The sequence below is a fragment of the Lates calcarifer genome, linkage group LG9 (genome assembly GCF_001640805.2).
Source record: "Lates calcarifer isolate ASB-BC8 linkage group LG9, TLL_Latcal_v3, whole genome shotgun sequence".
In the NCBI taxonomy this organism is placed as follows: Eukaryota; Metazoa; Chordata; class Actinopteri; family Centropomidae; genus Lates; species Lates calcarifer.
The window spans coordinates 18971241-18985354 of record NC_066841.1 but is presented as its reverse complement, the minus strand read 5'-3'; the positions used below and the strand labels follow the sequence as shown (position 1 = coordinate 18985354).

The window sequence follows — 14114 nt, the reverse complement described above, 5'->3', positions numbered from 1 at the left end:
TGTCCCACGAGGGTCCAAACAGACCCTTTCTGAGTTGGTATGGCATACACACATGCAATGCACACACCCACAAAACACACGCACGTATACACACACACACACACACACACACACAGTGGGAGGTGTGACACCGATACGGTAGCCCTCACTCTCTCCATTAGAAGCCAAAGTAAAGAGCTCTCTGCTCTGTAAAAGTGATTTGCCAAGATATCCTGCAAAGAATCAGGAATTTACATGTCTGGATTTACTACAGACTGAAAGCGATACCATCTCCGCTCAAACACAGCCCTCGACACGACGGCCCGCTTCCATGTTTCTGAAGGGCTTTAATGTGCGAGATCAGCTGAGCTCTGCGCTGCCGTATTGATCAACCCCCCCCCCCCCGTCCCCGTCCCCCTGCAGGTTCCCAAAAGCAGGAGGTGGTGTGTAAGAGGTTGGACGACAACTCGGTGGTGCAGAACAGCTACTGTGACCCAGACAGCAAACCCCCGGAGAACCAGAGGGACTGCAACACCGAGCCGTGTCCCCCAGAGTATGTATCACTAAACCTTGATTATTGTCAGTATCAACTGATTACTGATTTTTATTTGATTGATCAGCCAGTCATCTCACTTGTCTTACATCCTCAGATCACCTGTTTTATCCAACTAACAGCAACACGTCACATTTGAGAAGCAGGAGCTTAGATTTTTTGGCATTTATGCATGGAAAACAGCTTAAATTATTAATAAATTATCACTATCATTATTAATCATCATCAGTTTTTTAAGACCTGATCTTCAGCTTAGTGTAGCCTGCTTAGTTCAGTACTTTATTATGTGAAAAAGAAGATTTTTATTTTTTTTTAAAAATGTAGTCAAAACAGTAAAGTTCAGTAAAACCAAACCAATGAGCTAGGAAATGCTAACACACTCTGTAGAACTGAAGAAAACTGTGTCTGGTCAGATAACTCTCTGTGGGTTACCAGCAACACCTTTTACATTACACATGGATATTTGATCCATTGTTCATATGAAAATATTGACCATAGCTGCTTCAAGTTAATGCTTTCAAAAGAAAAACCCTCCATAAAAATGAGACTGACTCGTGATATTAATTTGCCTTCAATGAGCCCTGGTTGTAAAATGTGTTTGGAAGAAAATAATGAAATAAAGCAGCGGTGATTTATAACTGCATATGTTAACTATTTTCAATGTTTGCCTCGTGCCAAAAATAAGAGCCCTGAAAATGACCACCTGTGTTTGATTGTTTTGGCTTCTTTACCGATCCTCCAGGGGTAATATACACGTATACAGGTGGAATATGAACTTGTATTTTGTGGCCAAGTGTCCGTAAACCTCGCGCTGTAGCTGGAAGCACGGCCAGACTCGCTTCAATCATGTCTGGAAAAAGAGGGATTAAATGCATCAGGTTAATTAGTTTCAGACTATCTGACAATTATTTGTGTATGAGAATGAGTGTTGGTGTCTTTCAGCTGGGTTTCAGCCAAAAAAACTGATAGTATCATAAATCTACTGTATAAGTGGTAATTTGTTTTCATACGTTCAGACTACAGTCTTGGGTTATTTATTTTCACATCTGTATTCAGTGGACGCAGACTTGTGGTATCTCATTTGTTTTGATTAATACTTGAAGGCTATGGCAGCGCATGTGTGTATTGAGTTACAGTGCACACATGGCATTTGTGTCTGTTAGGAAGGCAAACACCCCTTCTGCAGCCTCAGGAAAGGCCGACTAAAGGAAACCATGTAAACACGATTGTTTTAGAATAGCCAGGGTTTTATGGGCTCGTGTAATGAAAGCTAACACAGATGTTTGAACACGTTGTTAATTCTGTATACATTCTTCCAGATGATGTAATATCTCACAGGCTGGATGTGTTTGGAGGGCTGTTGTCTGGGCAGTTTTATGATATTAATTCTGAAGTGTGTAGACAAGGGATTGGACAACACTGGGTCTAATTTTTGTGGAGGTCAAAAGCTCAGTGGCCTAGCATGACATGGCCCAGCACTGGACGCTCAAATGTACTAAACAACATGGTGGTTACCTGTGTGCCAGGTCACAAGAGTTCATTCAATGATCAAGTGTTGAAATCAAGACTTTTTGCTCAGGCGCACTTCCTGTTTACAACACCATTTCCACATAGAAATGGTGGAAATCAATGGAAAAATTTGTAACTATTTTGATAGTGGATTAATCGTCTCAGTCATTTTTCAAGCCAAAATAGTGTTTTCCAAATATTCTTCTGCATCTGCCTCTAAAAATGCCACAATGCTTATAATCCATACGGCATGAGGGGTCAGTGAATGGTTTGATAAGTATGAAAACAATGTGAATCATATGCTATGGCCTTCACAGTCACCAGACATCAACCCAGTTGAACGCCCATGAGAGAGTTTGGAACAGTGTGAGAAAACAAGAATGGTGTCCCATCCCTCCAGCAGAACTCCAGAGACTTGTAGAATCAATGCCAAAGTGCTTTGAAGCTGTTCTGGCAGCACATGGTTGCCCAGCACTAAGACACATTGTGTTGCTTTTTCCTTTAATTTGTCACAGGTCTGGAGTTTCAATGCTAATAAGGCATCATCAATGGCCCTACAATTTTATACAGTACCTTAGCTGAACACATTTGCTAACAAATTTGCAATTAATCACATTACCACTTCACCAGGTAACACAAACTGAACATGGGGCTATTGGTGTCCTTAAGGATTTGCACCCCTGTGCTGTTGTGATATTTGACTTTCAGTATCTAACTCTGAGGGGTATAAGCATGTTTTTCTAGAAAAGCTTTTTTTTAAATTCTTTTAGAAGAGAACAAAGTTCACAAATGACTGAAAGACTGAGCTGTTATCTTTGGTTTTACGTCATGTTTCTGTCCTCCAGGTGGTTTATTGGTGACTGGTCAGAGTGTGGGAAGACATGTGATGGTGGGATAAGGACGAGGACAGTCTTGTGTATCAGGAAGATTGGCCCTGCTGAGGAGGAGACACTGGAGGACACCCACTGTCTGACTCACCGACCTATCGAACGCGAGTCCTGCAACAACCAGTCCTGCCCGCCAAAGTGGGTCACTCTGGATTGGTCCGAGGTAAGACGAGACTCTGACACTCTCCTCTTAAGCTCACTGTGCTGTTGAGATCTTCCTCTTACACCTCCTCCTCCTCCCTCTTTAGTGCACACCTAAATGTGGCCCCGGGTATAAGCACCGCATCGCCTTGTGTAAGAGCAGTGACCTGACAAAGACCTTCCCGCCCGCCCAATGCCCGAGCCACAACAAACCTCCGGTCCGAATCCGCTGCAGTTTAGGGCGCTGTCCTCCTCCTCGCTGGATCCCTGGTGAATGGGGACAGGTAGGACAGCTCCTCCTTCACATCACAGCTGGATCTGTGAATAAAAAGGCTCTTTTTTTAAAATCCTGAGAATGATCTTAGCAATCTTCCCAAACAACAGTTCAGCAGTTAATCCTTTAAAAGGATAGCTTGAATGTTTAAAAGACAAAAGATGCACAGATAGATCCCATGTGTTGGCGAATGGTTAATATAATTTACACCTGGATGACACACGGGGGGTTGTAAGCAGGCCTGTGACGTGTGTGTGTGCGTAGGGGCTGTGTGTGTGTAAGTCCAAGTGCTCCAACAGGCCTGGAGTGTGTGATCAGTGGCAGTAATATCCTCCTGGCTGTTTGAAGTTTATCTCAGAGACCAGGCCTCTCTATCACTTCCAGGAACACGATTTAGAGGAAGACCACGGAGTAGCATTCTTGGGTTCACCCTGACATGACTTAGTGCGCTCAGCAAAAGCTGTTGAAGACTTTACAACACAGCTGACTCATGTTGGTGAGAGCACGCCAGAGAAACGTGCGTCAGAGAGAGTTGTATCTACAAAAAGTATGGCTTGTTATTTTGTAGGATTTGTTAATAATTTAGTGTAAAAGTGGAATTTTAAACAGTGCGCTCCGATGTTTAGAAGATGGATTGAGCGGTTTGCTCAGCGCTCCAGGAGAGGTGATGTCACGGCATCCGCGCTGTGTTTTTCAGGTCAGAGGTCAAAGGTCAAGAGTCAGGCAGTCCAGGTCGAGGCTCTCCCTCGGCTTCTCCTCATAACGGCCACATGTGCGTTCACAAACATCAATAACACACTCACAATTCAATCAGTGCCTATAACAGTCATAAACAAAGCAGACCTGCCTGATAACCTCAGCGTGGACCATCAAAGAGTGGGCTCCTCGCCACGCCAGGCCGAGGTTAATACCTCGTAGAGCAACAGCTGGAGTCTGCTCTTACGCAGCACTTTCTCATGTACTGCAGAGGAGTGTGTGTGTGTGAAACCCTCTCCCTCTGTATCCACTTCTTCTTCTTCTTCTTCTAGTTTTTTTTTTTTTTTTGGCTGTAATTATAAGCTTCGCCCTCGCTGCTCCGGTCCCTCAGAGCGTCAGAGAGGGGAGATTGTTGCCAGCTACAAAGCGCCTGGTCTCCCAGGCCAAAAGGTCTCTGGTTCAAATCCCACTTAAGTCACACCACTGACGTACACCATCTGTCATGGCTGGCAGCAGGCCCTAATAAAGACTCTCTAATTGGGAAGGGATGACATGCGGGCTCACTGATCTGAGGCAGCCAGAGAGGATCATTTGAGGCGACAGAAAACTTGGTAGTTCTCTCGTCAGCAGGAGGCGGACGTTTGTTGATGGCTGGGTTCATATCACACACATAGTGATGGCTGACAGGTGTGTTATTCCTCAGTGCTTCCAAAGTAGATTAATTATAAAGATATCCACTTTATTTGAGACTTGTGTTTTGCCGAAGGTGTGTTGGCACCTCCTGCAATTGTTTTTGTAGTCTTTCTTTTTTTAAAAAATTCTTCTGTGAAAGAGTTTAATGGCCACCCATAGAGCCAATCTAAGCTTTTATTACAACTGGCACATTGATAGAAGTCAGACAGAGGAATGCAGGTGCTCATTTTGGGTTCAGCACAACAACTTTTTCACATGTCAAAAAACATTTTCTCCCTTAGTTCTGTGTTCAAGGCAAGTCCATCAAATTGAGCCTTTGCTTCTTCTCTGAGAAAATAAAGCAAAATAAAGTTCTGAAGAAGGCATCTTTATATAGGCTCATCATCAGACATTTAACACACCAAAGTTGTGATATGCAAATGAATTTGATGATGCAGGCACAGGAGGAGAGGCACAACGTCACTTTGCTTTTTGTAATAATAGGTCAAAATAACTGTTGATACACAGGTTGTCAACATAACTTTATAAGTTATAAAGTGCTTGAATGAAAATGGCAACAGGGAAAGTGGGAAATAAAGGATAGAGGGAAGACAGGATAAAAACAAGCACATTTAAAAGCACAACACAAAATAAAGGGTTTGAGAGAAACAAATGTGTTTTAAGTTGCTTGTGTCCTCTCTGACAGTTTATACCAGAGTCAAGAAGCAACAACAGTAAACAGTTTCACACAAAATAAAACCACCGAGTTGAGGTCACTTTTTGGCCCACGTGACATTACGGAGCCCTTTTCACATGTCATGGCACTGTTGAAGGTCATGATGAGTCCAGCGACTGCAGTCAGGTCAGTGTTAGCCAATGAAATGGAATCCCATTTGGCCTTTACTTGAACTAGATGACATTAGGTCAGTCAAACCTCAGCCCACTGAATATGTCATCGGTTTAAAAATAGACAAACTGTGGATGCAATTCACATTTTGCAACAGCCTTGTTTATTCTATTTTATCCAACTTATCACCTCCAGTGTGATAAGTAGAGTACAGGACTCGCTATTATTAAGTTGTTCATGAGTCATAATGCAAGAATGAATGAATTATCCATTTATGATTAGTGAGAGAACAGACTTAATATTCTTGAAGTTATGTCAGACCTTTGTGTTATGACACAAACCGGCAGGCAGAGGACTTTCTAATACTTCCTCTCTTCCTGATCAAAAGGTCTTTGTTGGCAGAGGGTGCTTATCCTTATGTGGTCAGTATATTCTGCTTGACTTCTGATCTGGCTTACTCACCTACATGATCAACAGCAGCAGTGGCAGTCGTGGCTGTGACACAGGAGGCGTACTTGAAAAACCTTCAGCACCTGCCTGCTGCAACATTACCTCAGTGTAATGTGAACACACTGACATAATGTACATATTTTTAGATTCAGTGTTACTTACACCTCCTGGGGATATGAGTATCTTTGATGTCAATCTCAAAATAAACATCAATAAATCTGCTTTAAAATCATAAAAAAAGACAACATTATACTTCAATTCAATATTGAACACATGATGGATGTTCAGGTGTAATGCCCATATTTAAAAACTTGTCCAGTTGCAGTCTTGTAGAGAAAGTTATTCTTTCCATCCTAAAGGTAACATTAATAAAAAATGATTAATCCACTCGTCAGTTGAAGGAATCCCTGATTTTAGCCTCTTTCTAGTTATTGCCTTCCTGCCAGCAGTACTTAATAGATCTGGCCTTATTATTTCACCTAAAATGATTTAACACTGTCTCCTTCAGCCATTCATGCTTATTGTAGCTCTGCTCTGTAGTCTGCAAAGAATTAGAGAAGAATTCCTAAGGTGAAACAAGAGGCAATATTCTATTTCTCTCCTTATACATTTGCAAAAAAAAAAAAAAAGTCTTTTTGTGCAGACAAAAACCTTGTGAGCAACAGTTGATGGGGTTACTCCAAGTTGGGAAACGCAGTCACTGGCAGGTGACTCTGGCTGGATCTGTCTACCCGCTGCCTCTGTGCCCCAGTGATTTCTTGATTGGATAAAGTTGTGTAGTGCATGTGTGGGGATTGTTAAGAATGGCTGAATGTGTGTCTGCGTGCATAAGGAGCACAGACTCTGCCCAGTACTCAGGCTCACAGAGGAAAGATGGTCCTCATTTACCTTGTCACATATCACTTGAAGAAGCCTCCTCATTGGCCCCTGCATGTGCAACGAGTCTTATTCTGATGTTTTCTGTTACAGTGTTCGGCGCAGTGCGGCCTGGGCCAACAGATGAGGACGGTGCAGTGTCTGTCGTACACAGGTCAGCCGTCTAATGAGTGCGCAGAGTCCCTCCGCCCCACCAACATGCAGCAGTGCGAGAGCAAGTGTGATGCCACCCCCATCTCTAATGGCGACGGTAAGATGACGAAATGTACTGCGCCGCACGCACACATCTGAGCCAGCCATCGCATTTTAATAGCGCTGGCTCGACTCGTCTGTGTGACGAGTTGGCTGCTCGCAGTTTTCATCATGCTCGAGAAGAAAATGTGCGGTCACCAAACAGACACACAGGTCTCTGTTTAACCCTGCAGTTCCTTCAAATGCAGATGGTTTATATGAATACCTATTGTACTGTATGTGCATTGCTTTTGCACAAAGCCCTGTCTGAAAAGGCTATAAACTGTCTCTATCTTCATCTTCACTGTTCTACTATGACCTAAACACGCTTGGATGACACACTCCTCTACACTTTGCCAGCTACATTAATCTTTCCAGTGAGGTTGGCTCCTGGTCAAAGCGAAACAGCTTAACCCTCCATATACACTTACACATGATGGATGGCTATTCAGATGCATAGAGAAGGGCCTTTCGATTAGGCTGAATGGAAAACGTGAGCAGCGTTTACAGGCTGGCTAATGGGATTAGCTGTAGGCTAATTGTTCCTTTACGGACAGCAGTGAGGCAATGTCTCGTTTCATTTGGCTCTGTGGAGGCAGGGGCCAAAGCCTAATAAGGGAAGACACTCTGATCGTGATAAGGCATTTAGAGCACTGCCTGTCCAGCATCCAGCAAGCAGTTTGTGTGTGTGTGTGTGTGTGTGTGTGTGTGTATGAGTGTGCATCGTAGGGGATGGCAGACGGCCCAGTTAGTGAACGAGGCCAGGATCTGTCTCAGTTTTAGCCTCTGCGTCCAAGTATAGTTGCAGAGCTTTATTCTGTTAAGGCCTGAGGGAGATGCACCAGCCCTGATGTAGCAGGTTAGCCCCAGTTTGTGCCTCTCATATATTACCAGTGCATTCGAGTCACAGTGCTGAGCATCTTGGTGGAAGAGCATTCCATTTGTTGTACAATGAAAAGTATTTTTAACCCCTTTCCCAAGTTCCAACTGTATGTCCTTATCAAGGTATCACAAATGATATACGCTCTTGCTCTTTTTGAAAACAGAAGAATGATATTAAAGGAGTTATATATATGTTTCGCTATTGCTACATAGTCAACATTAGCATTAACAGCTGTTTACTAAAAGAACGTTCAGCATCAAACTTCATCCCTTTACTTGCCAAAAGCTGTCTCCAGAGGTGGACAACAGCGCCAGTGTTTGGCTTCTAGTTCTGCCACTTCTTCTACTGAAGCTAGCATGCTAACTAGCTAGAGGCCTGGACCAGCTGGTCTGTCTCATCACTTTCCAATAGTGAATCACGACAGCATCCAGACTGCCCTGCACAGAGGGCGTATTCTAACCTCTTGTATTGTAAACACTACAACATCTAAAGCTTTTGGTAAGTGGCCATCACCCCCACCCGCCCCCGACAAGGAACCACGTTTCGATGGCAGAGAAAACTTACAAACGGCCGATTTAACATATTTTTGTATCCAACTGCAGGCTGTCAGGAATCATTACAGATCTATAAATTATTTTTTTTGATTGTGGATTGTGCTACAGGGGACTGTTAATCATTTTTTTGTGTGGAGTTTCAGTCAACAAAAAATGGTTAGTTAAAAGTGTCTGTTCTGGTTCTAGAAATAAATCCAGAACACCAGTAAGGGTTGTTAATAATCTTATGGGCTAAGTGTCAAATAGTTAAATCAGAACATGCATTGTAATTTACGGAATCACATATAACAAGACAAAACAAGACCTGAGAGACATGAGAAAGATAAAACTTCTCTATTCCATTCTTCCTGAATGTGATGCTTGAATGCCTGATATGAAGGCAGCGTTTCCAGATGAAGTTTATCTTGTAAATTTTTCCAAGCTCAGGGTACATAATAAGAAAACGCAGTAACATGAGAGGCACAAACCAGGGCTAGAAGCAGTTCACCTCTTTTCACTCATGAAAAAACATAAAGCAATAAGAAGTTATTCAGGAAGTTAATTTAAAACATATTCAAATTGACCCAGCTCTCTTTTCTCTCTCTCTCTCCCTCTCTCTCTCCAGAATGCAAAGATGTAAACAAAGTGGCCTACTGCCCGCTGGTTCTGAAGTTCAAGTTCTGCAGCCGAGCGTACTTCAGACAGATGTGCTGCAAGACCTGCCAGGGGCACTGACCCTTGGAGAACGAGAGCGAGATGTAGTGAGAGAAGAGAGAGAAAGGCAAGAAAAAGATGGGGGGAGGCTGATACAGCACTGAAATGGAGAGAAGAAGAAAACAGGGCATACTGGAAAACAAAACTCTGGACCAGTGGAAGACAGACGAAGAGCTCTGCTGACAAAAGAGGTGGAGAGAAATAAGGTTATCCCTGTTTATCACACCTGATCCTCCTGCCCTCCATCACGGTGGAATCCAAACCACTGCTCAGCTCATAACGCTGACACAAACTCTTTTTTTTTTTTTTTTTTTTTTTTTTTTTAATGTTCACTTCTGTGAAGTGGAACTTGGAAGATTATTTTTTGGTGATGTTATTTTTATTATAATAATAATTATTGATATCATTGTTAGTCTTCCTCCATGTTTGTTGTTTTTATGAATCCAAAGTGCTGGACACATCGCTCACAGAGGATGTACCCCTGGAGACGGACAGACAGAAGAGGGGAATGGGAGTTGAAAGTGTCGGACTCCTGTCTTTGGGATGACTGTGACGGTGCTATTGGCAGGCAGACTTTTGGCTTCGGTGCACTTTTTGTGTAAATACTATTATTTACAATTTACCGCTCAAATACGACAGAGAAACCCCATCAGTGTACTGTATATTTATTGTACAATTCCAAACAGAGCTGAGATATTGTCCTCTGATCATGTTTTTGTCAGATAGTAGCCTACTGTCATGGAAGGGAATGTAATGTGATTGAATTTCAATGTCTCTGTGCTGGAATGAAAATATTACATACTGTAACATACGTTAAACCCTTATATACTGTAAGGATTTGTATATTATATATAATGTTAATCCTGGACCAGAAAATACCACATAGTTATTGGAGAATTTCCAAATAATATTTTTCTTTCCCCAGACGGGTGCCTTAGTTCCTAGTACTCAAATGAAAGTTCACCCAGTGTCAGTCCAAAGTAGTAGGAAGATATTGTCAGACGGTGCCTGGGCCACATGAAACACTGTTACCAAACTGGCCTTTACTAAACATCCTTTTGAGGAGCTTTCAGTTCACTATTGAAGGATTCATTTTGAAGGAGCATATTCTATAAAGCAGCTTGTCCATTGGAGTCACAGTGCAGTCACTATTTCCTATTCTTTTCAAGCAGGATGATTATTTAATCAGATGTCGGTATTTTTGCGTTTCAGCAGCAAGCGAAGACTGTCATGGTTTTAGTGCTGATAAGAGTGAAAGGAATAGTTTGGAAAATGTGTTTATTTGCCTTCTTGTTGTAAGTTAACTATGAAGATCGATACCACTCTCATGCCTGCACAGTCTTTATGAAGCCAGATCCAGGAGGCAGTTAGAGTTTAGCATAAAGACTGGAAAAAGGCTCTGTCCAAAGGTTAAAAAATCCTCCATGCAGTGTTGGCTGAAAGGGAAGAACATCCTGGGAGTGTTCACACATTAGAAGGTGGTTAGCTCTTGTTCACCTATTCCAAGTTTGGTGGCAGATATGTCGGAAATCAACAGTCCATTTGAAGAGCACGTAAATCACGTACTGAACACAATAAAACCCCAGAACTGCAGATTTATCAGAGGTTTTGTATCTGAATGTGTGAACTCATTGACAGGGTTGCTGTCAGGCTAGCTGTTTCCCAGTTTCCAGTCCTTTTGCCAACATCGCTAAGTGCATCGTATTTAGCATACACACAAGAGAGTGATATTGATCTTCTCGTCTGAAGCAGGAAAGTGAATATGTGTATTTCCAAAACTTTCTAACTATTCCTTTAAAAAGGGGCCAGTGCTAAATGTGTACACACATCACACTGATTGTGGATATGTTGCCAGACCACGTATCCAGGCTTCAGTCACCCCCTCCAGATACTTAGCCTTTCCCTTTCCTCTCATCATCAGCAAAACGACAAAAACAGCCAACTCAATGGTGCTTTCCCCCTCTTTTATTGTTTTTTTTTTTTTTTTTTTTTTTTACTTTCATGGAGTACTGTGTTTACCTCTTCTTTTCCTCCTGCTCTGCTCTGAGGGTTATGGCCTTCCCAGGCTTCTGGTGCTATCAAGTGGGTGCTTCCATTCAACCCTCTCCAGTGTGCTTAAAAGTGAGGCTGGATCCAAACAATATAAAATAATATCCTGTCAATATCTCTGTTGGTAAATGCTGGTCATGTTATTGTTTTGTTTGTATCTGTTTATACCTCACACTGGGAATTTTCATTGTTAACCGTATATTGTTGTTTGTGCTACCAACAAAATGGACACTTACCCAGTTGTAACTGCTCCCTTTACCCAGGCGACATTTCTGCTGGTGTAGGGTTTTATGAAAGGGAACACCTATGAAAAGTCTCTCCATCACACACTTGTTATGGAGGTACAATAGGAGTCAGAGAAAAATGAGAGACAACGTAGGAGTGTGCAAGGATCTCATCAAAGCTGTTAACGACTAATTTCTAATTTTGCTGCTGCTACTTTTTTGTAGCCACCTTCAGTATGACAATGTCGAGCAGATTTTCATGGTTACCAAACCTTGAATGAGGCAGTTGGAAAAGGACAGTGGATGCTGAGAAGCATTTTAAAATTGCTTGGACTAACTCATCTACTGGCTGTTGGATTATGGGAGCCTCCAAAAAAAAAAAAAGAGAGAGAGAGAGAGAGAGAGAGAGAGAGAGAGAGAGAGAGAGAGAAAAAAGAAGTGAAATCAATCAAACTGGTACTCATTGCTGTGAACTTGGATGTTTGAATGTCACATTGCTATTATCTGTACCTAAAGTGCAAGAAAAATGAAAAGCATCATGTGATTAGTTGCGTATATTTTATATTCGGTATTAATGTTGGTACACTGTTACTAATTTTTTTTTCAAATGTAAATTATATGCTAATTTATTGCGTTGTCTCACTTGTACATTTATTTCACTGCATGCAAACTGAAATTTAGCATAGTGAAAAAAATGCAGTGATACGGCCCTTCACCAACATTTTTTTAAAAAGTAGATACAATAAAAAAGAGCAGCTTTTAAAGAGACGCTGTGTTAGTGGATTCATTCATTTCCCTGCTTGTCAAAACACATCAAAACATGTGCAACATTTCTAGTCATGTACACAGTGATTGCTGTGAGAGAAAAAAAGCTCAACATACGCTGAGGATCAAATGAGAAGTGCTGGTGCCAGCGTAGATGCTCCGTTCTCACAGGCTTTAGGAGATATATACTCTTGTCCTTTCACTCAACTCTTGGAAAGCACCCACAGCATGAGAACAGCTAATGGCATCACACCAGGATACCCGTTACCACCGCTGAGGAAATCCATTCATTAGCTGCCTCAGTTTAGGGTCACTGAATCAGGGAAGTCTATAAAAGCTTTTGTTCTTATCTACCTAGCTGCATCATCACCCGAGGTTTGAACATAATAAACGTCAGCTGCTCTGAATAAGCAGCGTCAAACACCTTTCCAAACTGTCACGGCTTTGTTACCATAGAGCCGGAATGGCACTCTCCTTCCTCTCATCACGGCCTCAAGTGTCTGGATTCACTCTTAGGGAGCTGTGAGGTTTCCACTCTCCTTGGTAATTAATTCCAAATAAACAGTAACTAGCCCACTTGGCTGGGAAATGCTGCCGTCTCCTTCTAATCCACAGTGTCCAATTACAGAGGGAGACAGATGGCCTGTTTGGTCTAATGTAACCAGTTTAGAATACCTGTACGTCTGGCCCAGCTTCTGTCTCCCGTGCTGGCCCGTCTGCAGGGGTCTGTGATTACATTAGTCCTAACCTGCAAAGCTGAGGACAAAAAGTAGAGAAGAGAAAGGAGGGTGATGGAGTTCAGGCTGACGGACAGCCCTGACGTGGCTGATTCATGTGAAACACTTTGCAGGCAGTAATGTGCACACATATGTCGATGATAGCTCATTGTAAATTAAACACACAAACAGGTTTTTCTTGGACTTACACAGCCACTGTGCATACACATGTGGCCAAGAGGCCTCCAGATGATGAGGCAATGAAAGTAAAATCGAATCCATCAATGTCAGTCTTAAGGCCTGGACCCACCTGTAAGTGGTACAGCAAAATCAATCTGCATGTGATTGATAAATATCTGGTTCTAAAAGCTGAGGGATGTAGTGACTATAGTCATGGGGTATATAGTTGGTGAATTCCTAAACTGGGTTGGCTGGGCAAGAGCTAGTCAGTCACGATAATCCTGGAGATTCATTGGATCACCATTGTGCTCCGTCCTGTGCAAGAAAAGTTATTTAAAAGGGAGAATAAAGCTCCCTGAGCTAACTAGCTTATGTCTCCCGCGCTGGCCTGTCTGCAGGGGCCTGTGATTACATTGGTCCTAACCTGAAAAGCTGAGGGTAAGGAGAGGGGAAAAAAAAACAATAAGGTGATGCAGTTCAGGTCACAGGAGACCTGACAGCCCTGAGGTGGCTGCTTTAAACATTTGCACACTGTAATGATCAGTTAGCAAACTTGTTAGTAACACAGCTAATAAGCTATGATAGATTCCTCCATTTTGGACTCTGGCTCTCTGCCCCCTTAAAAGTCAGCACTGTCAAGATGGCTGGCTATTAGTCAATGGTGCAAACAATGGGGAGAATTTGCACATTTACTTTGTCCTGTGAGGGCATCCATTAATGGAGGTGATTCAATTAAATGTTGGTGAGACCAGGCCTTTAGACTACATCACACAGCAAGGCACTGTCAGCATGAAGACTATGGAAAAGTACTGTCTGACTCTCTTTTTCCCATATGTTGACTTTATTAGTCGAGGGGATAATATTAGTCTCCCTGACATGTACCATGTGTATTTGCCCGAATAAGTGACAAGGTGATTTCCCAGTACATCGGGCCG

At 42.4% G+C, this 14114-nt stretch overlaps 1 protein-coding gene across 1 annotated transcript in view; it reads left to right on the top strand.

Moving 5' to 3' along the window:
- adamts6 (ADAM metallopeptidase with thrombospondin type 1 motif, 6) overlaps positions 1–11956 on the top strand; it is a 66235-nt gene extending 54279 nt beyond the window's left edge. Inside the window, exons 21-25 of the mRNA XM_018662286.2 lie at positions 403–532; positions 2887–3091; positions 3177–3353; positions 6978–7134; positions 9157–11956. Of these exons, the coding sequence (XP_018517802.1) occupies positions 403–532; positions 2887–3091; positions 3177–3353; positions 6978–7134; positions 9157–9266 (779 nt within the window). The 3' untranslated portion in view covers positions 9267–11956. The remainder of the gene's footprint in view (positions 1–402; positions 533–2886; positions 3092–3176; positions 3354–6977; positions 7135–9156) is intronic.
- Positions 11957–14114: the final 2158 nt, after the last annotated feature.